The following is a 27,264-nucleotide window of genomic DNA, read 5'->3' as shown; positions in this document are numbered from 1 at the left end:
AGGGAAGAAATGACTCTGCACCTTCCTGGGGATTATTTATCAGATCAGGACCCCCGTTTCTCATGGACCAGGCTGCTGGAGACATCAAACGGAGTCTCAGGAAGACACTCCTGGAATTGCCTACATCCTGGGCAGGACAGCATGAATAAAAATCAGGACCTGCTTCCTGTCCTTGGGGGCTCATAACCAGCAGGGGAAACTGAGGCATCAAAGCAGCTGCTATGGAATCTGATGTGTGGTGACAAGGGAAGGCTGAAGGGCCACAGAGACTGCAGACAGAGAGGGTACACTCAAATGGGTCTTTCATAAGACTCCTGGCGCCACCCAGAGGAAGAGAGGTACAGGGTTTCCCCAGAGGAGGGAAGGACAGAGGCCTCAAAGGGCAGAGTGTGCTCTGGGAAGAGATGACATTCAGGACTGGGCTAGAGATGAAGGCCACGGACTCAGGAGAGAGAGTGGCCACAGTCCTGGATGACAGGCTGCAGCCAAATCACAAGCCTGGGCTTCATCTGACAGGCAGGAACTGGAGGACCAAACAGGCCTATATGCAAGAAATGACACTCTCAGATTTGAAGTTAAGAATCTCTCTGGCAACCTACTGGCATGAAGTATTCGCCACCTGAAATTTCACCTGCAGCAGGGTGGGAGTGTTCTGTTTGCATTTCATGTTTCATTTTGCAATGACATCTTGTTCCAACAAGGTCTTACCGGGGCGTTGTCTTGCTCCAGGCTTGCAGTGTGTTCAGAGTGACCCTCCGGGATGGGTGGCCTTTTGTGCTTTGACTACTGGGCTGCAGGGTCTTCTCTTCTGAAGGCCCCGGCAAGGGGCTTTTGACAGCAGGAGTGATGGAGGGAGGGTCTCTGATGGCTGTTGGGGCTGGGGCCTGTCTGGCTTGAGGGGGGGTTGTGCCGGGGCTGCTGGGGTCTTGGCTTCTGCTGGCAGGGGTTCCCTCTACCGGTCTGGGTCCTACCGGCGAAGACCCTCGATGTGTCTGACTCTTGGTTTTCTTTGCTGTATCAGGAGTTCTCATGCTCAGAACTGGCTTCTCTTTCAAAGGAATTCCAAGTTCATCTTTCTCAAATGTCACAAACGAGCAGTAACCGTCCGTGGAAGAAATGGCCAGGAAGGCGCCATCGCTGGACCTTCGTCCCCAAAATAGGGAAAAGTTACAGACCTTACCAACACTCTCACATCTAGTTAGAAGAGGGAAGTTCAAGCAAAATCACAAGCTTGTTTGAAGGCAAAAACCAGGGAAAAGATACGACTGGAAAAGAGTGTGTGGTAGCAACTCACTCATGCAGTTTCATCACCATTTGCTAAGTGGCTGCAACCTATCTGTGCTACTAGCAACTTGCACTTGAATAAGCCGGGCACAGTGGCTCACACCTGTAATCCCAGCACTTTGGGAGGCCAAGGCAGGTGGATCATTTGAGGTCAGGAGTTCAAGACCAGCCTGGCCAACCTGGTGAAACCCTGTCTCTACTACAAATACAAAAAAATTAGCCAGGCATGGTGGCGGGCGCCTATAATCCCAGCTACTCGGGAGGCTGAGGCAGGAGAATCGCTTGAACCCAGGAAGCAGAGGTTGCAGTGAGCTGAGACTGTGCCACTGCACTGCAGCCTGGGTGACAGAGTGAGACTCCATTTCAAAAAAAAAACCTCACACTGGGCCAAGCAACCTGCGGGGGCTGAATTGGGGACCCAAAGGTGGTGGAAGGGCAGTGCTGAGTGACATTCTCTAGACAGGCCCAGCTCAGGGCACTTCCCTGTCCTGGGCAGCAGGGACATGCAGGGGAGGGCTTCTTCCCAGAGGGCCTCAGGAATCCCCAGATGGCCAGGGAGTCTATAGGGTCTCCACTCAGTTTATCAGAGTCCGGTTAACCCCACAAGGCAATCTGAATGCCATCAAAACCTACCAGTGTGAAAATAAGAAGCAAGTATTATGGTAAACTAGCAACGGCTTTTCCTTTTAATGTTGATTCCTTTAAAAAATAAAATTGGGCCAGGTGCAGTAGCTCATGCCTGTAATCCCAGCACTTTGGGAGGCTGAGGCAGGAGGATCGCTTGAGCCCAGGAGTTTGAGACCAGCCTGGCCAACATGGCAAAACCCCATCTCTACTAAACCACAAGAATTAGCCAGGCGTAGTGGTGCACACCTGTAATCCCAGCTACTTGGGAAGCTGAGGCATGAAAATCACTTGAACCTGGGAGGTGGAGGTTGCAGTGAAACGAGATCACACCACTGCACTCCAGCCTGCGTGACAGAGTGATACTTGGTCTCAAAAAAGTAAATAAGAAACAAAATTGGTGAATATGTCCCCCAAAGTCATCTTTAGTAATGAAATGCTCCCTAACCCCAGGATCTCTTCCAGGGTACAGCCATGGTCTCCTTCACTCACTCTCCCTCATTAGCAGCCACTCACCATGAAATGTCACTGAGGGTGTGGTAATGTATATTAGACACGTAACCGAAAGGGAAGGACTGCTGGGTGTCATACAGAAGCACGGAGTCCTCCGAGGCCACAGCAAACACGAGGCGGTAGGGCAGAGTCATCAGCTCCACACCTGGGGGTCGGAGACAGAGACAAGGTAAAACCACAGAAACAAGGCTTCTGACTGGGCGCAATGGCTCACGCCTAGAATCCCAGCACTTTGGGAGGCCGAGCTGGGTGGATCACTTGAGCTCAGGAGTTTGAGACCAGCCTAAGCAACATGGCAAAACCCCATCTCTATCAAAAATACAAAAATTAGCCAGGCGTGTGGGTGTGTGCCTGTAGTCCCAACTACTCAGGAGGCTGAGACAGGAGAATCGCTTGAACCCAGGAGGCGGAGGTTGCAGTGAGCTGAGATTGTGCCACTGCACTCCAGCCTTGGTGGCAGAGGAAGACTCTATCTCAAAGAAAAAAAAGAGAATATTTATCCACTAAGGTCAAATTCAGTGTCTGGTATCTAATCAAAAAGTACCAGGCAAACAAAGAAACAGGGAGATATGACCCACAAGGAGGAGAAAAAAATCAAAACCAACCTGTATACAAGGACACTAAAAGAGCTGTCATAACTGTATTCTATAGGCTTAAGAAGCAAGAGGAAACTGAGGTGGGCAGATCACCTGAGGTCAGGAGTTCGAAACCAGCCTGGCCAACGTGGCAAAACCCTGTCTCTACCAAAAATAAAAAAATTAGCTGGGTGTGGTGGCACACCCCTGTAATCCCAGGTACTCGGGAGGCTGAGGTGGGAGATTCACTTGAACCTGGGAGGTGGAGGTTGCAGTGAGCTGAGATTATACCACTGCACTCCAGCCTGGGCAACAGAGAGAGACTCCTTCTCAAAAAAAAAAAAAAAAAAAAAAAGAAAGCAGCAAGAGGAAAGATGGAGTGTAGAGAGGCACAGAATATGTAAGGAAAACCCAAAGTGAACCTCTAGAGATGAGAACCACAACAACGAAAAACACATTAGATGGGACCAAGGGCAGAGCATGCAGAAGAAAGGGTTAGCAAACTCAAAACACAGCTATACACACTTCCAAAATCAAACACTGGAAGAAGAAAAAAACAAAAAAAGTAAGCAGTATCAAAGACCAGGAACGAATTTCAAAGGACCTAATATAATACATGTGTAATGGGGAGTATTTGAATAAGAGAAGGGGATGACAGAAATAATATTTGAAGGAAAAATGGCTGAAACTTCCCAAATGTAATAAAAACTATAAACTGATAGGTCTATGAAGTTCAGTGAACCCCAAGCACAAGAAAACATAAAGAAAATGGCTGGGCGTGGTGGCTCACGCCTATAATCCCAGTACTTTGGGAGGCCGAGGTGGGTGGATCACCTGAGGTCAGGAGTTTGAGACCAGCCTGGCCAACATGGCAAAACCCCGTCTCTACTAAAAATACAAAAATTAGCTGGGTGTGGTGGCGTGTGGATGTAATCCCAGCTACTCTGGAGGATAGGCAGGAGAACCCCTTGAACCTGGGAGGCAGAGGTTGCTGTGAACTGAGATTGCACCACTGCACTCTAGCCTGGGCGACAGAGCAAGATTCCATCTCAAAAAAAAAAAGAAAAGTGATAATGAGAGACATAGACAAACAAAAGGAGTATGTCTATTCCTTTTAAAGTGCCTTAAGTAAAAAAATAAATCCTGAAAAAAGAAAAAAAAAAAAAACTGACATGTATTTTGATAACCTCAGTCTTTGCTCCAGCTTTTAAGAATAATTAAACCGGGCCAAGAACGGGGGCTCACACCTGTAATCCCAGCACTTTGGGAGGCCGAGGCAGGTGGATCACTTGAGTCCAGGAGCTCAAGACCAGCCTTGGTAACATGGTGAAACTCTGTCGCTACCAAAAATACAAAAATTAACCAGTCTCATAACCTGGTCTCAAAATAAATAAATAAATAGATTTAAATGTAAAAATAAAATATTTAAAAAATAACTGAACTGAACCAAACCCGCATACCCACCTTTCCCCACAAGACAGAATCCGAATCTCCACCCCACTCTGGTGACCTGTTTCAGAGAGAAAACATAATGCACCCCTGAGGCACTGAGGATACCTGTTTCCACCACTGGCCTCAGTTCAAAGTAGACCGGACAGCAGCGAACAGCAAGAGTGGCTTTTCCAGGACACGGAAGATGAGCGATGGGCCTAATGGATTAATTGCAGTGTTAGGAAAAGGCACTGTGACTCAGCGAAAGCAAAAATTAAAAGTAAACATTTCAGCAGGGCGTGGTGGCTCACGCCTATAATCCCAGCACTTTGGGAGGAGAGGCAGGCAAATCACCTGAGGTCAGGAGTTTGAGACCAGCCTGACCAACATGACAAAACCCCATCTCTACTAAAAAAAAAAAATACAGGCCGGGTGCAGTGACTCATGCCTGTATTCCCAGCACTTTGGGAGGCTGAAGCAAGCGAATCACTTGAGGTCAGGAGTTTGAAACCAGCCTGGCCAACATGGTGAAACTTCATCTCTACTAAAAATAGAAAAATTAGCTGGGAGTGGTGGCGGGCACCTGTAATCCCAGCTACTCGGGAGGCTGAGGCAGGAGAATCGCTTGAACCCGGGAGGCAGAGGTTGCAGTGAGCAGAGATCGCACCACTGTACTCCAGCATGTGCAACAAGAACAAAACTCTGTCTAAAATAAAGGTAAATATTTCAAACATTTCCTTGACTGCATACCTTTTAAGATTCTTCCTGGAGAAAACATAAGTAGTATTCATTACATTTTCACCAGATTCCACACATCCAGCTGGGGAGCAGGAAAGGGAGGGAGAGGAAAGAAAAGTCACTGTTTCAGCAAACTGTTCTGTTCTGTTCACCAACGGAAACTCAAGAGCCTTCAGTTCCGGTTTGCAAAATAGCTCCCCCTGAAGTTATATTCTTTAGACAATGTTGTGACTGAGCACAAAAACAAATATTCCAGCACTGTCTGGTCTCGGCCTTTACTCCAGTTCTACCTACCTGTCATTTCCACCTACCTATGGGCAGTCCCCGGGGACCTGGTTCTGATCTTGGGCGGGAGAACATAGTGAGCCTTTGCCACAGGGCACCTTTGAGCCTCCAGGCAATTCCTCGATTGAAGCACCATGACTAGATTCAGCTGCCCAGGCTCCTTTCTCCCTAGGACCCTCATATCTATTCCCTGGATTCCAGCCTTGGATGCCATCCAAAGGCTGAGACTAGCCTTTCCCCAACTTCCCTATCCAGCATGAGGCTGCCAGGAGACCTTGCCCTCTGCTGAAACCTCCAGCCTCCTTCAGGACCTGACTTTGCTCTGGGGAACAGTCCCCATCTGAGAGCTCTTCTCCACTCACCCCGTGCTGTACTTAAAACAGTTCAGCCCTGTCAGAGTGATCATCATACACTGCTGCTCTTGGAAACATCTCCGTTTTATGTTATTTCTTGATACGTATACACACACACAACTTTACATATGACCGTTTCGTATCTACCAGGGAGGGCAGTAGACAGTATCAACAGTCTTTTTTATTATTATTATTAATACATTCTACATAGCTGCCCTCTTTTCTTTTGAGACAGAGTCTTGCTCTGTCACCCAGGCTGGAGTGCAGTGGCGTGACCTTGGCTCACTGCAATCTCCACCTCCAGGGTTCAAGCAATTCTCCTGCCTCAGCCTCCTGACTAGCTAGGATTACAGGTGCCTGCCACGATGTCCGGCTAATTTTTGTATTTTTAGTAGAGATGGGGTTTCACCATGTTGGCCAGAGTGGTCTCGAACTCCTGACCTCAAGTGATCTGCCCTTCTTGGCCTCCCAAAGTTCTGGGATTACAGGCGTGAGCCACTGCACCCAGGCCCCTCTTCATGCCACTCCATTCTTCCATCCCCAAGAAATCCATTTTAACATTCAACAAACCATTATGTTATCTGTACATTTCCCCCATGCTCACAAAATCATTACAATCAGTTATAACTCAATCACATATATACCTCTATGATTTTTTTTTTTTTTGAGACGGAGTCTCGCTCTGTCGCCCAGGCTGGAGTACAGTGGCACGATCTCGGTTCACTGCAAGCTCCGCCTCCCATGTTCACGCCATTCTCCTGCCTCAGCTTCCTGAGTAGCTGGGACTACAGGCGCCCACCACCACACCTGGCAAATCTTTTTGTAATTTTAGTAGAGACGGGATTTCACCGTGTTTGCCAGGATGGTCTCGATCTCCTGACCTCATGATCTGCCCGCCTTGGCCTCCCAAAGTGCTGGGATTACAGGCATGAGCCACCACACCCGGCGGAGGATTTTTTTTTATTTAGTCCATTTGTTTTACAAAGCAGGGTATTGTTGACACTTCTCCTTATTTTGCTTGTTTCAATCCACTACTCACGAAAATTAACTTGCATAGCACTGATGCATTATTTTTTTGTAGTTGCATAATATTTACTGCAAGATTCATTCATCTAACCTCTATTAATGAGTATTTATTTGCTTTTGGTTTTTTACCACTATAAACAATGCTTGCAATAAGCATACTTGAACATACAGTTTTTTTTGTTTTGTTTTGTTTTGTTTTTGAGACAGAATCTCACTCTGTTGCCCAGGCTGGAGTGCATTGGCGCGATCTTGGCTCACTGCAACCTCTGCCTCCTGGGTTGGAGCAATTCTCCTGCATTAGCCTCCTGAGTAGCTGGGACTACAGGTGTGCATCACCACGCTTGGCTAATTTTTGTATTTTTAGTAGAGACGGGGTTTGTCATGTTGGCCAGGCTGGTCTTGAACTCCAGACTTCAGATGATCCACCCGCCTTGGCCTCCCAGAGTGCTGGGATCTTGAGCCACCACGCCCGGCCAGTTTCCAGTCTTAATTGGGTCTTCTCCATTCCTAGAATGTCCTCCTATATTTCCTTACAAGAGTTTTCTATTTTTACCTTTTGTGTTTAAGTACTGAATTCACCTGGAATTTATTTTTTATATCCAGGCAAGGGGTCCAGTTTTATCTTCTTCCACATAGCTGGCTACCCCAACACTACTCATTCAATAATAGAGTCCTCCCTTTGCAAGATCTATCTCTTGTACAACATGGTTCATAACAATGTATTATATTCCTGAAAAATGCTAAGAGAGTAGATATAAAGTGTTCAAACCACAGAAATCCTAATTATGTGAGATCATGCTATGCTAATTAGCTAGATTTAGTCATTCCACAACATATATATACTTCGAAACATGTCGTACACAACTACATACAATTTCATCTGTCAATTAAAAAAAAAGGGGGAGGCTGGGTGCGGTGGTTCACGCCTGTAATCCCAGCACTTTGGGAGGCTAAGGCAGGTGGATCGCCTGAGGTCAGGAGTTCGAGACCACCCTGGCCAACATGGTGAAACCTTGTCTCTACTGAAAATACAATAGCTGGGCATGGTGGCAGGCGCCTGTAATCCCAGCTACTCGGAAGGCTGAGGCAGAAGAATCGCTTGAATCCAGGAGATAGAGGTTGCAGTGAGCCAAGATCATGCCAATGCACTCAAGCCTGGGTGACAAGGGTGAAACTCTGTCTCAAAAAAAAGAGGAATAGGTCTTTGTCCAATCTCAACACTTCCCAGCCTTCTTAATGACATATTCTTGTCCTATTTGCCTTCAGTGTCTAATTCTCTTGAGAATTATTTAAGTAACATACAATTAATTACAAATAAATAACAGATTTTTTTTCCACTGGAACAGTACCTGAGGTCATATATTAAATTGCCTTATATCCTGAGATTTTTCTTCTGGACTCTGTGTTCTGGTCCACTAATCTATTTGTTTGGTCCTCTAGCAACACCATATTGATTGGATAAAAGTAGTGTTATAGTATCTTCTGACATGTGGCGAGGCAAATGCCCTCCCAACCAAGTATCACTGGGTTTTTTTCATACTTCCTTGGCTATTCTTCAGCATTGATTCTACTAAACAAAGCTGAGATTTCATCCAATTAAAAAAAAAAAAAACTTTAATGCAATTCTACTTGGAAATGAAATTGGTATGTTAATTGTTAGAACATGATATATCTTTCCATTTGTTCAGAACTTGTTTTATAACCTTCAATAAGACCTTCTAGGCTTCTCCATAAAGGTCCTGCCCCTTCCTTATTAAATTTACTTCTGCTGGGGTGTGGTGGCTCACACCTGTAATCCCAGCTCTTTGGGAGGCTGAAATGGGAGGGCTGCTTGAGCCCAGGAGTTTAAGACCAGCCTGGACAACACAGCAAGACCCTGTCTCTACAAAAAATTAAGAAAATTAGCCGGGTATGGTGCTACATGCCCATGGTCCCAGCTACTAGGGAGGCTGAGATAGGAGGATTCCCTGAACTCAGGAGATCAGGGCTGCAGTGATGCAGTGGGCCATGATCACACCACTATACTCCAGCCTGGGTGACAGAGTGAGACCCTGTCTCAAATAAATAAATAAATAAAGACATTTACTCCATGTATTTTGCAGACTTTGCACTACAATGAATAAAATATTTCTCCTCCTTCCATTTCTAAGTACTCACTGCCAATATAGACGAAAGATAACAGATTTTTATATATTTTACACTATCCAGCCATCTTATCAAATTCTTTTAAAATTCTAATAGTATTTTAAAATCTCTTGGATTTTCTAAAATACAATCCTATTGCAGTTTTTTATCTCTTCTTTTCCGATCTTTGTAATTTCATTTTCCTGTTTTTCCCACACTAACACCACAAAGAATAATAATGTTGATAACAGACATCCACCCTGCTTGATTTTAATTGAAAATATTTTTAGAGTGGCCACTTAGTAAAGGATTTGATACTGGGGCCGGGCACGGTGGCTCACACACCTGTAACCTGTAATCCCAGCACTTTGGGAGGCCAAGGTGGGCAAATCACCTGAGATAAGGAGTTTGGGACCAGTCTGGCCAACATGGCGAAACCCCGTCTCTACTAAAAATACGAAAATCATCTAGTCATGGTGGCAGGCGCCTGTAATCTCAGCTACTCAGGAGACTGAAGCAGGAGAATCGCTTGAACCCAGGAGGTGGAGGCTACAGCGAGCCAAGATGGTGCCACTGCACTCCAGCTTGGGTGACCAAGTGAGACTCCAAAAAAAAAAAAAAAAAAGGCCAGGCGCGGTGGCTCATGCCCGTAATCCCAGCACTTTGGGAGTCTGAGGCAGGCGGATCACAAGGTCAGGAGTTGAGACCAGCCTAAGCAACATGGCAAAACCCTGTCTCTACTAAAAATACAAAAAAATTAGCGGGGAGTGGTAGCCACGCCTGTAATCCCAGCTACTCAGGAGGCTGAAGTAGAAGAATTGCTTGAACCCGGGAGGCAGAGGTTGCAGTGGTGAGCAGAGATCGCACCACTGCACTCCAGCCTGGGCAACAGAGCGAGACTCCGTCTCAAAAAGAAAAACGATTTATTACTGGATTTAGTGAATAACTTCTAATAAATGTTTAGTAACTAACTTTAGTACATATAACCTAAACAATTACTTATTCTTGGGCCTGAGACTTCTTGAGCCAAAGTGTCGTTCCCACATGTTCCGCGGTGTTCTTTAAAGCCCTACCCACACAGCTGCATGTGTGATTCACACCCTTCTCAGGCACTCCCTGGCTCCGCTGGGGTGGGACTCAGTGGCAAAGCTGGCCGGTGCCCTCCTGTTTGGCCCAACCCTGGGCTATGTTGTCATCTTTATGCACAGGATGGTCCTGGAGCCATGGCAATGAGCAGACATTCTCCTCTGAGAACACTGTAGCCACAACACTGCCTAGCCTTATCTTACTGGGCTGAGCTCCTTTCATTCCTAGGGACAATAAACCTATCTTGTCCTTGCTACTTGGCTGACCTTTTGATTTTGACCACTGCTACTTCCACAAGTTTGTCCATGTGTCTAATGCTGTCACAAATGCGCTTCTTTATTGCGGAGAATAAAAACAATAAAGGAGCTTTATTTTTGGCTTTAGCACTATGACTTCCATATATATGTTAATGAATGGAAAAGCGTTCATTAAAAGGTTTACATAGTAAAGTTTATTTTATTTTATTTTATTTTATTGAGATAAGTTATCACTCTGTTTCCCAGGCTGGAGTACAGTAGCATGACCTCGGCTCATTGCACCGTCCGCCTCCCAGGTTCAAGCCATTCTCCTGCCTCAGTCTCCCAAGTAGCTGGGATTACAGGTATGCGCCACCAAACCCAGTTAATTTTTGTATTTTTAGTAGAGAGGGGGTTTCACCAAGTTGGCCAGGCTGGTCATGAACTCTTGACCTCAGGTGATCCACCCACTTCAGCCTCCCAAAGTGCTGGGATTAGAGGTGTGAACCACTATGCCCGGCCAAAAGTTAAATTTATGTAAGAGAAAATGCCTATCATTTTAATCTCATAACTCCCAAAGTTTTCTGCACGTTAGAATCACTTGGAAATCTTAAAATTCCAAAAGCCACACCACCCAGGCCAATTACACTATAATCTCTGGGAGTGGGACATAGGAGCCAGTGTTTTTTTTTTAAGCTCTCCTGGAGGTTCCAATGGGCAGGTAAGTCGGGGACCCTCACTCTAACCAGCATTCACTGAACTGATAAGCAGCAGCGTAAAATGGGAGCAGACATCCCCGCTCGGCCCTCATTCCCTTAAGTCCAAAACTACAAAACACACCTGGCGTGAGGAGCAAAGATCCATCGGGAGTGAAACTCAGCCTACGGAAGAAAGACTTCATGCTGTCGTCGTGGAACATCCGGTAGCTTCTTGCCTGTCACACACAACATTTATTTTTATTATTTTGTTTGTTTCTTTTCTACACACAAAGTTTAAACATTTTTCCAAATCTTTACACTCACAATAGCCTATGGTTTTCTTTACATAGTGTCATTTATTGTTGACATAATCATAAATGAAACTGAAACGTTACAAATCAGATAACTGTACAACACTGCAAGGGTAAACATTCAGGAAAACTGACCACACATTTTTGTTAGGTAAAGCTATATGTATATCTGTGTGTTTTATGTGTTCTAAAATTATTTTTAAAAACTCTTAAGAACACAAACCACAGGGTCAACAGTGGCATGTCTGGGGCTTGAGACTGGGAGATAGTGGCAAGATGACCTCTGCTTTCCATCCGTGCGGATTCATTTAGAATTTCCAACTGAACGCACTCTTTAGAGACAGTCTCATTCTGTCACCCAGGCTCGAATGCAGTGGCGCAATCATACGTCACTGCAACCTAGAACTTCTGGGCTCAAAGCAATCCTCCCTTCTCAGCCTCCTGAGTAGCTGGGACTATAGGCACATGCCACCACATCCAGCTATTAATAAATGCACCCTTTAAAAAAAGAAAATTGTGGATTATTAAACTGGTAACCATTAATCTTTTAAAACAACATTTCTTGAACACCTGTCTGGGACAGTTTTTACTACTATTTATTGACATTTTATAAACATCAAGCGTTTGCTAGACATGGTGGCTCACACCTGTAATTCCAGCACTTTGGGAGGCCAAGGCAGGTGGATCACTTGAGTCCAGGAGTTCGAGACCAGCCTGGCCAACATAGCAAAACCCCATCTCTACTAAAAATACAAAAATTACCCAAGTGTGGTGGCGCACACCTGTAATCCCAGCTACTCAGGAGGCTGAGGCAGGAGAACCGGTTGAACCCAGCAAGTGAAGGTTGCAGTGAGCCGAGATCGTGTCACTGCAGTCCAGCCTGGGTGACAGAGCCAGACACTGTCCCAACAAACAAGCACTTAATTCTCAAGACTACAAGGAAGCAGGCATTACTATTCATATATATTGAATATATATATTCAAATAGTATATATTTATTTATATGTAAATAAAATATATTAAATGTGTATGTAATATATAAAATACAAAAAATAAAAATATGCATATGAACTATATAAATTTTAATATGAATTATATGAAATATATATTATATAAGTATACAAAAATATATATTTTTACAGTATATATATTTTGAGACAGAGCTTCGCTCTGTTGGGCCCAGGCTGGGAGTGCGCTGGAGTGCAATGGCGTAATCTCGGCTCACCGCAAACTCCACCTCCCAGGTTCAAGTGATTCTCCTGTCTTAGCCTCCAGAGTAGCTGGGACTACAGGCATGCACCACTATGCCCAGCTAATTTCTGTATTTTTAGTAGAGACAGGGTTTCACCATGTCAGCCAGGCTAGTCTCGAACTCCTGACCTCAGGTGATCCGCCCACCTCTGCCTCCCAAAGTGCTGGGATTACAGGCGTGAGCCACCGTGCCCGGCCAGTATTACTATTCTTACTTCACAGGTGTGACCTCTCAGTGCCTGTCAGTGCCCAGCTCACACTGCCTTACCCTGGTTCCTTGGGTGCATTTGCACCTTGTCCCCGTGTGAAGCCAGTAACCAGCTTGCTCCCCTGCACCTCGCTGCATGCCTCAGTAGCCTTGATTCCTTCAGAAATAGGGTCTTATTTTCATTTGCCAATTCTTTCAAAGTCAAAATCCTTCCTATTCCTAAATACCAGTGTTTTGGCTGGGTTTCCGCTGTCTGCTAGCAAAGCTCTCTACCTACCTGCCAAGACAGTAAACTGCCTGCTGCCAGACAGATCCAACGCTCGACCTGCCTATCTTCTGTTGCCTCATGTAGGGATCTTCCCAGATCAGTAGTGACCAGCCCTTGCTACACCTGAGAATCACGGAGGCCCTGCTTAGCTCCAGCCAAGAGAATCACGCCATTCAGGCTGGGCCCATGGCATCCATATTTTTATTTTTATTTATTTATTTTGAGACTGAGTTTCGCTCTTGTCACCCAGGCTGGAGTGCAATGGCGCGATCTCAGCTCACTGCAACCTCTACCTCCCAGGTTCAAGCAATTATCCTGCCTCAGCCTCCTGGGTAGCTGGCATTACAGGCATGCGCCCGGCTAATTTTATATTTTTTGTAGAGAAGGGGTTTCACCATGTTGGCCAGGCTGGTCCCAAACTCCTGACCTCAGGTGATCTGCCCGCCTCAGCCTCCCAAAGTGCTGGGATTATAGGCGTGGGCCATCATGCCCAGCCTTATTTCATTTTATTTTTGAAATACAGTCTCGCTCTGTCGCCCAGGCCAGAGTGCAGTAGCATGATCTCAGCTCACTGCTGAGACCTCCACCTCCTAGGTTCAAGTGATTCTCCTGCCTCGGCCTCCCTAGTAGCTGGGATCACAGGCCTGCACCACCATATCTGGCTAATTTTTGTAATTCATTGAGATGGGGTTTGGCCATATTGGCCAGGTTGGTCTCAAACTCCTGACCTCAAGTGATCCACCCGCCTCAGTCTCCCAAAGTGCTGGGATTCCAGTCATGAGCCACCGCACCCGGCCAGCACCCATATTTGTAATTCTTCCCAGGTGATTCAACGGTGCAGCCAGGGTGGAAAACCACTGTCCTATCCTCCATCAGTGGCTCTCCCCTGGTCTCCAGATGTCCCCATTTCCTAACAGACTAGCCCACCACAGTAACGGAGCCTTGACTGTCCAAAAGGAAACCTTACTGTAGTTCAGGAATCAGCTCCTTGAGGCCAGTGATTTGGCCGCAAGGGTATGGGAGGAGCTCACGACTTCCTAAGTCTCAGTTAAAGCACTGCTGAAAAAGAATAGCAAAATATTTTATACCTCTCCTTCAGCACCTATTCCAGACAGCATCTTTGAAACATTAAAAGCCACACGCTTCTTCTGCATACTGTACACTCGCAGCACCCTGAAGAAAGAACATGTCTGATTTACCACTTCTAGTAAATGAATTATGCTTCACACAGAAACAACTTATTACCAACAGCCTATTACCACCTCAACAACTTTTAGTCTGCAAAAGCTTTTATCAATGATATTCACAACTGGGTAATTAAGAAGGAAGCAAGCATTAACAACCTAAAGGATATTACAGGCTGGGCGCAGCGGCTCATGCCTGTAATCCCTACACTTTGGGAGGCGGAGGCGGGTGGATCACTTGAGGTCAGGAGTTTGAGACCAGCCTGGCCAATATGGTGAAACCCCATCTCTACCAAAAATACAAAAAAGTAGCTGGGTGTGGTGGCGGGCGCCTGTAATCCCTGCTACTTGGGAGGCTGAGGCAGGAGAATCACTTGAACCCAGGAGGCAGAGGTTGCAGTGAGCCAAGATCATGCCACTGCACTCCAGCCTGAGCAGCAGAGCAAGACTCTGTCTCAAAAAAAAAAAAAATTTTTGGTAAGTCACATTACTCCCACTAGCTAATCAGATTGTTTTACTGATGACTGTCTGAATAAAACACACTTATCAGAAAATAAATGGTATTTAGAATACAGCAGGAAATTCTATAAAAAATAAACACTAACTCCTCCCTACCACTTTTATTCCAAGGCCATCTTATATTCAATTTGTTTTAATTAAAAGTAGTTAAATATTCAAAAGGACTATTAAGTAATATAGGAGGCACTCCTCATTTTTTAAAATATTTATTCCAAAATACAATTAAATGCAATTATGCCAGTAAACACAGCAACAAGACTTCTTTTCAGAAAGGACAAAAATAGTTTATTTTTTATATCGATTTAAATGGAGTCATTAAAATCACTGGGCTTGGCGAGGTGGCTCACGCCTGTAATCCCAGCACTTTGGGAGGCCGAAGCGGGCAGGTCACCTGAGGTCAGGAGTTGGAGACCATCATGGTCAATATGGTGAAACTCTGTCTACTAAAAATACAAAAATTAGCCAGGCATGGTGGCACACACTTGTAATCCCAGCTACTCAGGGAGGCTGAGGCAGGAGAATCGCTTGAATCTGGGAGGTGGAGGTTACAGTGAGCCGAGATCGCACCCCTGCTCTCCAGCCTGAGGGACAGAGTGATACTCTGTGTCAAAAAACAATTAAAAAATAAAAATAAAAATCACTGTAGCACACCTGTAATCTTAGCACTTTGGGTGGCCAAGGCAGACAGATGGCTTGAGCTCAACAGTTCAGGAACAGCCTCGGCAACATGGCAAAATCTCATCTTTACAAAAAATATAAAAATTAGCCGGCTGTGGTGGTACACACCTGTAGTCCCAGTTACTTGGGGGGCTGAATTACGAGGATTGCTTGAGCCCAGGAGGTCAAGGCTACAATGAGCTGTGATTGCGCCACTGCACTCCAGCCTGGTGACATAGTGAGCCTCTCTCTCAGAAAAAAAAAAAAAATAGTAATAATAATAAAGATTTACTAAGTTCAGGGCCGGGTATGATGGCTCATGCCTATAATCCCAGCACATTGGCAAAGGCAGGCAGATCATTTGAGGTTAGGAGTTTGAGAACAGCCTGACCAACATGGTGAAACCCTGTCTCTACTAAAAATACAAAAATTAACTGGGCATGGTGGCATGTGCCTGTAATCCCAGCTACTAGGGAAGCTGAGACAGGAGAATCGCTTGAAACCAGGAGGCAGAGGTTGCAGTGAGTTGAGATTATGAGATTGTGCCACAACACCTGCCTGGGTGACAGAGTGAGACTCTGTCTTAAACAAAAAAAAAAAAAAAAAGATTTACTAAGTACAAACTTCATGGAAGGCACTTGTCCTAATTAATTTCCAATTTCTGATTATGTTGTAAGAATGAGTATGAAAACAAGAACAAAAGAATCAAAGCTAGACTATGATAAATCTTGGTTAAGTGGCAATAAATACCTCTCTTCAGAAAATTACAAGTAAATACAAAGAAATTCCAAGTAAATGCTAAAGTTGAATTTACCTGTCACAGCTCAGAGTAGCAACATATTGACCCAAAGGGTCCCAGGTTACTCCTTGGACATAACTTTTATGTTCATTAAAAATTGATATCTTTTGTCCTACAAAAAAACACACACACCGAAACAGTATTATCAAAACCTATTTGAGCCCAAATGGTATAAACTATGACTTAAATATTATTCCCTTTACCATGCATCACTCAGCAGGCAGTAAGTGAGAGACTCCATACTAAATCCTGTGTCAGGCTCTGGGGCCACAGAGATGACTTCATGCAGTCCCCACCCTCAGGGAGCTCACAGATCAGACGGACCCATCAACAGGCAGGCATCACACACGTGGACCCAGGGAGGGGAGCTGACAGCACAGGGCAGAGGGTCTGAGAAGATCTAAGTTCAGCTCCCCAGGTCAGGCGGGATGAAGCAGATGAAGGGTGGAAGAAGGTATCGTCAGGGAATCCCCGGGTTAAGACAGCTTAGTGAAGAGAATATGGAGCAGTGAGAGGCAGCTGAGAACTGTTAATGGGCACACAGGAGGGCCAAGAACAGAAGATAAGGAGGAAAAGAGAAGTGTTCCAGAGACCTTGTGTGTAAGGAAAAGGCTGCGGGTATTCGAGCTGAGGAGTCACCTGCATTTTAAAGGTGAGACAGGTTTAGAAGATGACAAAGAGGGTTGCTAGTTAGGAGGTGACAGAGTAGACCAAGAGAGAGATGAGGAGGGCCCAGAGCAGACAATGTGAACAGGGCTGAAAAAGGGACTTTGGGGAAAATACTGAGCACACAGAGATTGCCTGCATAAAAAGACAAGGGAGTTACGAAAAGACAAGGGAGTTATGAAGTCTTGGCCATTCCTTTTTGTTTTTCTTTTGTTTTTTTTTGAAACAGGGTCTGGTTCTGTTGCTCAGGCTGGAGTGCAGTGGCGCCATCAGAGTTCACAGCAGCCTCAACTTCCCAGGCTCAAGAGACTCAGCAGCCCTAGTAGCCGGGACTATAGGCATGTACTACCACATCTAGCTAATTTTTGCATTTTTTTTTTTGCTACAGAGAGGTTTTTGCCATGTTGCCCATGCTGGTCTTAACTCCTAGGCTTCAGCAGTCCTCCCAAAGTGCTGGGATTATAGGCGTGAGCCACTGTGCCTGACAAGTCATTCTTTTTTTTTGAGGTTTTTGGTGAGTTTCAGTAACAACCCATCACACTTATGGTAAAACCTAAAATCCTGGCTCATGCCTGTAATCCCAGCACTTTGGGAGGCTGATGCAGGCAGATCACTTGAAGTCAGGAGTTCGAGACCAGTCTGGCCAACATGGGGAAACCCCATTTCTACCAAAAATACAAAAATTAGCTGGGGTTGGGGGGGGTGCCTATAATCCCAGCTACTTTGAGGGCTGAGGCAGGAGAATTGTTGAACCTGGGAGGCAGAGGTTGCAGTGAGCGGAGATCGCACCACTGCACTCCAGCCTAGGCGACTGAGGGAGACTCCATCTCAAAAAAAAAAAAAAAAAAACCTGAAACAAGACAGAATGGAGGATGGAGGATGGCTTGGCTGGACAGCATGGAACTAAAAAGAGCAACAATTTTTATAGACTGAATGAGAACTGGGCTGACACACTGCTGCAGGGGCAGCCAATAACAACTGCCCTACCCAGGTACTTGAGTTGTAGAATTGGCAGGAAGAGGTTTGGGAGACAACAAAGTTTGAGTAAAGGATGGCGGGAGATAAAAATGGTTAGGAGTTAGCCACTACTTGCTTTTGGCATTTCACAGCTATTTTTACACCACTATAACTTTTCACATGTCCACTGTCTCCCCAACTAGAGAACAGAATGTCCTTGGCTTTCCTTGATCTTCTAAAATGGAAACCTACCCCATCAACTAGCATGCAATGCCCTATAAATTACAAGTGACTTGTTCATCTTTCCAAGATCCTAACCTCCATAAAGGCAGGGCTTGGGCCTGTCATCTAATCTGCTGGCCCCACCATGTGGGATTTGCCTGGCCCCAGTATCAGTAACTTGCAGCACCACTACTAAGCCTCTTACCCTCTGACAATCCATGGCATATGGTACTAAACCCTATCCTGTTGAGCCAACCACCTACTCTAGTTCCCTAAAACAATTTTTTGTGTTGCTTTTAAAGTTAAAGCAAGTAGGCCGGGTGTGGTGGCTCATGCCTATAATCCCATCACTTTGGGAGGCCGAGGCAGGTAGATCACCTGAGGTCAGGAGATCGAGACCAGACTGGCCAATGGTGAAACCCCATCTCTATTAATGATACAAAAATTAGCCGGGCCTGGGGACAGACACCTGTAGTCCCAGCTACTCGGGATGCTGAGGCAGGAGAATTACTTGAACCCAGGAGGTGGAGGTTTCAGTGAGCCAAGATTGTGCCACTGCACTCCAGCCTAGACAACAAGAGCAAAACTCTGTTTCCAAAAAAATAAAAATAAAAAATAAAGTTAAGGCAAGTTAGGCCTAGGGGCAGTGGGTCATGCCTGTAATCCCAGCACTTTGGGAGGCTGACGCAGGCAGATCACCTGAGGTTAGGAGTTTGAGACCAGCCTGGCCAACATGATGAAACTCTGTCTCTACTAAAAATACAAAAATTAGCTGGGTGTGGTGGTACGTGCCTGTAGTCCCAGCTACTTGGGAGACTGAGGCAGGAGGATCGCTTGAACCTAGTAAGTGGAGGCTGCAGTGAACCAAGATCATACCACTGCACTCCAGCCTGGGTGGCAAAGCGAGACCCTGCCTCAAAAAAAAAAAAAAAAAAAAAAAAAGTTAAAGCAAGTTAGGCTTTTAGGCTTTTATAGACGCTTAGAATATTTCTTCCTGCTAATAACAAAAACATATCATTTACCTTTATTGACATCCCATATGATGGCTGTGTTATCCACAGAGGCAGAAGCCATTAAATTCCCGTCAGTTGCCCAGCAAATATCATACACATCTTCTAAGTGGCCCCTAGAATCCAAAAACAAAGAGGAAAAAAGCAATTACTCCCCAGGTATAGCAGCTTACAACTGTAATCCCAGCACTTTGGGAGGCCGAGGTAGGCAGACTGCCTGTAGTCAGTTCAGGGCCAGCCTGGCTAACACGGTAAAACCCCATCTCTACTCCAAATACAAAAATCAGCCAGGTGTGGTGGCTCACGCCTGTAATCCCAGCACTTTGGGAGCCCGAGGCAGGCAGATCACGAGGTCAGGAGATCAAGACCATCCTGGCCAACACGGTGAAACCCCATCTCTACTAAAATACAAAAAATTAGCCGGGTGTGGTGGTGCACACCTGTAGACACAGCTACTCGGGAGGCTGAGGCAGGGGAATCACTTGAACCTCGGAGGCGGAGATTGCAGTGAGCTGAGATTGTGCCACTACACTCCAGCCTGGCGACAGAGTGAGACTCTGTCTCAAAAAAAAAAAAAAAATTAGCCAAAAAAAAAGCCAGGCATGGTGGCACACACCCGTAGTAGTCCCTGCTACTTGGGGGCTAAGGCAGGAGAATCCCCTGAAACCAGGAGGTGGAGACTGCAGTGAGCCGAGATCATGCCACTGCACTCCAGCCCACACGACAGAGTGAGACTCCATCTAAAAAACAAAACAAAACAAAACAAGAAGCAATTATTAACTCAAAAAAGGACAAGTTATCAAAAATATAAGGGCAAGCTCCAGAACCATGCATAAAATGAGATTCCAAAATTTCCACTGGCACTATATTAGCTATAAAAAACTACTTTCAAGGATCACTGTATCTCGCCAGGTGCGGTGGCTCACGCCTGTAATCCCAGCAGTTTGGGAGGGTGAGGTGGGTGGATCACCTGAGGTCAGGAGTTTGAGACCAGCCTGAGCAACAAGAGCGAAACTCCATCTTAAAAAAAAAAAAAAAAGATAGCTGTATCTTTAAAATTGAATCCTTTTACGGAGAAAATTCATAGGAGAAACTAAGAAAATCCATTTTAATTATGCTTTCATCCTTTAAAACTATTGTCTTAGGACTGTTTCACATAAATAAAACTTCTAAATTAGACCAGCCTCGGCAACATAGTGAGACCCCGTCTCTACAAAATATGTAAAAATTAGCAGGGTGTGGTGGCATGTGCCTGTAGTCCCAGCTATTTGGGAGGTGAGAGGATCACTTGAGCCTGGGAAGTCAAGGCTGCAGGGTACTCTGATCACAGTACAGCACTCCAGCCTGGGTGACAATGAGACCCTATCTCAAAAAAAACACACTAAAAAAAAGTCAAAATGTATATTCCATTTAATGCACTTGGCCTAAAGAGAGATCACTGCCAGGGTCCCTCCCAAGTTACCGCAGAGTCTTCACAACTGTCCAGTTCTCCTTGTTCAGCTGGGCCTCGTCCTCATCCTGAAAAGCGATCTGCTCCGGCTCCTTGTTATCATTCACCTTCCACAACAGGATGACGGCATCTGCGGGGCGATTCAATTACAGTGATCCACGCTTCACCCACACTCCTTCACATGAGGATTTTTATTTATTTATGTATTTATTTTTGAGACGGAGTCTCGCTCTGTCGCCCAGGCTGGAGTGCAGTGGCGCGATCTTGGCTCACTGCAACCTCCGCCTCCCGGGACCATCCTGGATAACTGTCTCTACTAAAAACACAAAAAAAATGAGCCGCACATCAGGATGTTCAGGGTATTAAAACAACATTTATGTTGTTCAGTGGACACTATGGCCACAATGATTTACTTCCAAGCATTTCAACAGGGAAAGCAGGTTTGCCTTCTCAGCGGAAACTCCAAAATCAAATTCATAATAGATCAGAGCTATACAAAATCACCTTCAACAGAAGGGTCCCTAGGCCAGCAAAATGCCACTGCAAAACGACACTGGCTACGTTAACAAAACTGAAGGCATAATCTATAAATAGCTGAACAGAAAAACAAAACAGTAAAGAACCCCTAGTGCAGGGGTTGGCAAATGTTCCTGCTGAAAAACCTTCAGCAAGTCACTTAGCATCTTGATGTCTGTTTCCTCACCTGTAAATGGGGATAATAGGCAGGGTGGGGTGGCTCATGCCTGTAATGCCAGCACTTTGGGAGGCTGAGACGGAAGGGTTGTTTTAGCCCAGGAGCTCAAGACCAGCCTGGGCAAGACAGCAAGACCTTGTCTCTACTAAAAAACAAAAACATTAGCCAGGTGTGGCGGCACACACCTGTGGTCCCACTACACAGGAGGCTGAGCTGGGAGGACCACTTGAGTCCGGGAGGTAGAGGCTGCAGTGAGTCCTGATCTTGCCACTGCACTCTAGCCTGAGTGACACAGCAAGACCCTGTCTCAAAAATGGGGAAAACAATGTATCTACCTCACAGGCTGTTCTGAGGATTAAATTGGTCAATGTGTATAACACACTTACAACACAATGGCTGGCAGATAGTAAGCCCCATGGAAGTGTCAGCTATTAATATCATTATAGACATATCAGGTACTTTAGCCTGAGGTCACCCATTGTCTGAGTCCGATGACTCCCCACATTCTGACTCCACGATTACCACGTAACCTTCTGACCATCCCTTGGCTTCCTTTAGAAATGTGCACAGCAGGAGAGTGAATGAATGAGGTTGTGAGGACATGCGCATTCCCATTCTTTTTTTTTTCCTTTTTGAGATGGAGTTTCACGCTTGTTGCCCAGGCTGGAGTGCAATGGCACAATCTCAGCTCACTGCCACCTTCACCTTCCAGGTTCAAGCGATTCTCCTGTCTCAGCCTCCTGAATAGCTGGGACTACAGGCATGTACCACCACACCCAGCTAATTTTGTATTTTTAGTAGAGACGAGGTTTCTCCATGTTGGTCAGGCTGGTCTCGAACTTCTGACCTCAGGTGATCTGCCTACCTCAGCCCCCCAAAGTGCTGGGATTAGAGGCGTGAACCACCGCACCCAGCCTGTATTCCCATACTAAGTTAACTGTAATCCTGATTGCACACATTAGTCTGGGAGCTTGGTTAAGACGCCATTAGCCCTGATGGATGAGCACTCTCTGCGTGCTGACAACAGCAGGTTTCTGGGCCTCCAAGGCCAAGGCACTTTGGAAAATGGGGACTGCCATGTGCAACCTCAGGGCAGACAGCAGGCAGCCACCCCTAGGTGACGCTCCTGCTCCCCACCTTTCCCTCTACAAATCAGCGTGCGTGCGCATGCGCACACACACATACACACACACCCTGTCATGCGCTGTGGGCATCATGGCACTGAACTCAACCAGGTCTCTTTTCCTCCTTCTGCAAAAATAAAACTTTAGATTTCTGTTTTATTTTGTAATAGTTTCTAGATTGTTTTAAAGTATGGTAAAAAGGAAGGTTTACTTTTTGTTTTTTTTTGAGACAGAGTCTCATTCTGTTGCCCAGGTTGGAGTGCAATGATCCTATCTTGGCTCAGTGCAACCTCCACCTCCCAGGTTCCAGCGATTCTCCGCCTCAGCCTCCCAGGTAGCTAGGATTATAGGAGTGCACCACCATGCCCAGCTAATTTTTGTATTTTTAGTACAGACAAGGTCTCACTATATTGGCCAGGCTGGTCTCGAACTCCTGACCCCAATGATCCACCTGCCTCGGTCTCCCAAAGTGCTGGGATTACAACAAGTGTGAGCGACTGCGCCCATCCTGGTTTACTTTTTCTATATAGTTTTATCCCATTTAAGCACAGGCAGAAAACAAGAATCAATCTATTCCCACAAACAAGTAAGCACAAATCACAAGGCCATTCATTAACGACACTCCCGGGATGCTCCCTCCCCAGCACCCTCCAGCAGCCTGGCACTGCAGACACCAGGACTCCAGAGCAGCATCAGGCACAGCAGGGAATGGGAGAAAACGCATGGATGTCAGACCAGAGGAGCTGCCAAGCTGGGTACTGATGTGGGATCTTACCCCGACGGGCACTGCTGGAGCGTTTCAGAGGTTACTATGGGTATTACAACAAGTATGTCACTGTGAGGAAAGGGAGCATCGCGGGGCTTTCCACAGTGCTGGCAGCTTATGTGCTTTTCAGCTACTACTTTTCTTACAGGGAGATCAAACATGAGCAGCTACTCAGAGCCCACTGAAGAGGGGCCAGTGGGAGGGCATGCTGCGCTTCTGAGCATGGCACCCCTCCATGAGGAACTTGGCCATTGCTGGATTCTTTCATATCCCACTTTAGAATTCATGCCCAAATAGCCCAGGCACGGTGGCTCACGCCTGTAATCCTAACACTTTGGGAAGCCAAGGCAGGCAGATTGCCTGAGCTCAGGAGTTCAAGACCAGCCTGGCCGGCATGGCAAAACCCCATCTCTACTAAAAATACAAAAATTAGCCGGGGGTGGTGGCAGGCGCCTGTAATCCCAGCTACTTGGGAGGCTGAGGCAGGAGAATCGCTTGAACCCGGGAGGCGGAGGTTTCAGTAAGCCAAGATCGTGGCACTGCACTCTATCCTGGGTGACAGAGTGAGACTCTCTCAAAAAAATAAAATAAAAAATAGCCGGGCGCGGTGGCTCAAGCCTGTAATCCCAGCACTTTGGGAGGCCGAGACGGGCGGATCACGAGGTCAGGAGATCGAGACCATCCTGGCGAACACAGTGAAACCCCGTCTCTACTAAAAAATACAAAAAACTAGCCGGGCGAGGTGGCGGGCGCCTGTAGTCCCAGCTACTCGGGAGGCTGAGGCGGGAGAATGGCGTAAACCCGGGAGGCGGAGCTTGCAGTGAGCTGAGATCCGGCCACCGCACTCCAGCCTGGGCGACAGAGCGAGACTCCGTCTCAAAAAAAAATAAAAATAAAAACATGGTACTGCCCTATCAGTACCACTGTGCAAAATGAATGCCCAAGCTTTATCAAGCAGCAGAATCAACTGAACTTTTTAAAAGCTTCTAAGACTTCTATCCCTACTTCTGCCCCAACCACAAAATTTTGACGCTGTAGTGCACCTGGAGCAGGACCAGGTTAGAAACACACTGACATGGAGTCGCTGTGGGAGCCCCAAGCTTAACAAGTTTAAATATCCAATAATGATCACGGCGATATCTCAGATGGTTTAGATTTTGATCTGGTAGAAAGCTAAGGGTTAAAACATATGATCTTAAAGTCCCTTTCCAAGCTAAGATTCAATAATCTTGCCATTAAGAAAATAAGATGCCATTATGCATAATCACCATGATCAACTCAGTCAGGGGATTAAAACTCACTGAGGTCACAGCCCTCCCTGAGTCACAAGACCGCCCCCCTCTACCACATTTTCTGCACTACAACAGTTACAAAGCCTGAAGAAACCGCCAAATGATGTGGGTTCTTACTGGTAACACACTTGTACTTAATTATTCCAGACCCTACTTGGAATAACATTTCTCACAACAGAATCTAACAGGCTCCAGTTGTTAGTTTTAGAAATTGTTTTTCTGAAAGAAAACTGTATGTTTAAAGTTTCAAGAATAATTTGTGCTGGAATTGGTTGGTTTTGAGGGCCCCGTGGACGGGGAACAACTGGATAGTCATACATCTTGATTATTTACCACTGATAGAAAAGACAGCCAAGCTCCTTCTAGAAAGCATAGCCTGCTGAACACTGCAAAACGACAAGTTTGCTTACAAATTAATAATAACGAAATATTTTCCCTAATTGACTTAATTTCAGAATTTGTAGGAAAAAACAGTGCAAGCCCATAAATCCAGGCAAAGGTTGTTCTTTTGAGTTGAAATAGCCAACTTTTGAAGAGAATTCTTTAAAATGCAGACAGAAATAAGTTAAATACCATGATTCCACCTGATTGGACACTTGGGGAAGGCATAATACAGCAGACAATAATGGTGAGGAGTACAGTTCTATCAGGACAATTCAGACACCCAGATAATGCTGCCCGCTTGAGCTCAGGTTGCAGAGCCAGTTGGCCCAGATTCCAATGCTCTCTTTGCTCCTCACTAGCTTGTGTGACTGTGAGTAGGCTTTTAACACTGATATGCCTCAGTTACCTGTCATGGAGTGATAGAAGAATTTAATGAGATTAAAAAAACATGGAAAGGGGCTGGGCATGGTGGCTCATGCCTGTAATCCCGGCACTTTGGGAGGCCGAGGCAAGTGGATTGTTTGAGACCAGGAATTTGAGACCAGCCTGGCCAACATGGCAAAACCCCATCTCTACTAAAAATACAAATATCAGCCAGGCATGGTGGTGGACGCCTGTAATCCCAGCTACTCGGGAGGCTGAGGCACGAGAGCTGTTTGAACCTGGGAGTAAGAGGTTGCAGTGAGCCCAGATTGCACCACCGCACTCCAGCCTGAGTGACAGAGTGAGACTCAATCTCAAAAAACAAACAAACAAAAAAACATGGAAAGGGCTTGGCCTCATTCCTGCCTGGCATACAGTAAGTGCTTAACAAATTTTTGTCACTGTACACAGACAGACATGGGTAGATCATACATACAATGCCAGGCAGCCAGTAAGCCTTGAATAGAATGCAGCCACTATTACTCCATAAAGTAACACAGCCATCAGGGCCAAAAAGCTAACTGTAGGTTCATTTAGCACATTCTAACAGTTGCCGGATGAATTCAGCCAGAAATTTCTCAAGTGGCATTTTAATCTGGACCATCTTTACAGAGTATCTTTGTAGAACAATGTTTAAAGCACAGAATTCCCAAAGGCAGGTCATAGGAGCTAAAACTATCATCCTCTAGGAGAAGTTACATTTGTGACAATATTCCATTCAGTCTGTCTCATTTGAATTTATATCCTCTGGTGCCTAACACACAGCAGATGCCCACATGCCCAAGGACACCAGGACTAAATGTTGTGAGCAAGATGAGGCTCTGCAAATTATAATACATACCTGGGCTGGGCACAGTGGCTCCCGCCTATAACCTTGGCATTTTGGGAGGCCAAGGCGAAAGGATCACTTGAGCCCAGGAGTTCAAGACCAGCCTGGGCAACATAGTGATACCCCCATCTCTACGAAAAATTAAAAAAAACAAAAAACAAAAAACAGGTGAGGTGGTGCATGCCTATAGTCCCAGTTACTTGGGAGGCTGAGGTGGTAGAATCATCTGAGCCTGGGAGGTTGAGACTGCAGTGAGCCATGATCATACCACTATACTCCAGCCTAGGTGATGGAATGACACACTGTCGCTAAATAAATTAATTAATTAACACACCCAGAAAAATTACTGCTAGCTTGTGAAGAGAGACAAACATCTTGAAAACAATCATCCATATAATTCACAAAATTAATGGCCCTTGAGTTTAAAGTTTAAAGAAAAGTGAAATGTGATTAAAGAGATCCATGTCAGGGTCTTTGAATGTAGAACAGTAACCTGAAAATCTACTTTATGACACTTGTTGAAGAAGTCGATTTGTGATCCCTTCATAAATCAAGAAGAACAAAGTAACTGTGAGCTTTATCTCGGAGTGGTACAATTTTGCAAACTACTGGCCTTTCGCCTCATGGATCAAAAAAGAACAGCCACATTCACCAACCACTTTAAACAAATATCAAAATGGGCTCTAAATGTGCCAAAGAGAGATCTAAAACACTAGCAAATGAAAGCTGAGGCCACGGCAAGCGAGGTGCAAATGGTCATGCTCAGCACACATAGAACATGCAAGTTGTAAGTGTACACACTTCACCCGTCAACAACTGGGCAGGCAGAGGGGAAAATGTACTTTTGCCGAACACATACAAAAACAGGCAGAGAAAACAGTTCACTTCCTCACAGACAGAGTCAGATAAATTTAAAGATCAACAAGCATATTCTTTTAACCCCTATCATAGCTTCCTGCCTTCCACATGTCTATCTGTGAGCTACAAAATGTTGAGAGCCTGTGTCCTGTTGAACTTTATCAAATGTCCCCTAACAGACAAATGTCCCCTAAAAGAGGAGGCAGACACATGCACATCAGCCCGAGCTATAGTTTCAAGGCTTTTTTCTTTTAAAATTCATTTGAAAATGTATAGTTGTGGGTCCCTTCCAGGAGAACTCAGAAAAAGGCTGCTTACACATGCTTTGCTTGACTAAAGAACAATGTTGTCTGGATCTGAGGGTTAAGGTTTTAAAAGGAAGATACTGGTAATTAAATCCAACATGGGACAATTAATCC

At 45.6% G+C, this 27,264-nt stretch overlaps 1 protein-coding gene across 1 annotated transcript in view; it reads right to left on the bottom strand.

Annotated features, from left to right (window-relative positions):
• CHAF1B (chromatin assembly factor 1 subunit B) overlaps window positions 1-27,264 on the bottom strand; it is an 80,741-nt gene that overhangs the window by 2,801 nt on the left and 50,676 nt on the right. The window contains exons 3-11 of the mRNA XM_017894612.1: window positions 20,488-20,605; window positions 19,038-19,141; window positions 16,186-16,282; window positions 14,100-14,184; window positions 11,116-11,209; window positions 5,178-5,247; window positions 4,554-4,645; window positions 2,425-2,566; window positions 709-1,143 (exon numbers count right to left, since the gene is read on the bottom strand). Coding sequence (XP_017750101.1) covers window positions 709-1,143; window positions 2,425-2,566; window positions 4,554-4,645; window positions 5,178-5,247; window positions 11,116-11,209; window positions 14,100-14,184; window positions 16,186-16,282; window positions 19,038-19,141; window positions 20,488-20,605 — 1,237 coding nt within the window. The remainder of the gene's footprint in view (window positions 1-708; window positions 1,144-2,424; window positions 2,567-4,553; window positions 4,646-5,177; window positions 5,248-11,115; window positions 11,210-14,099; window positions 14,185-16,185; window positions 16,283-19,037; window positions 19,142-20,487; window positions 20,606-27,264) is intronic.

The sequence above is a fragment of the Rhinopithecus bieti genome, unplaced genomic scaffold (genome assembly GCF_001698545.2).
Source record: "Rhinopithecus bieti isolate Rb0 unplaced genomic scaffold, ASM169854v2 scaffold_25394, whole genome shotgun sequence".
Lineage (NCBI taxonomy): Eukaryota > Metazoa > Chordata > Mammalia > Primates > Cercopithecidae > Rhinopithecus > Rhinopithecus bieti.
Note: the sequence above shows the minus strand (reverse complement) of the source record. Positions and strands in the feature narration are given on the sequence as shown.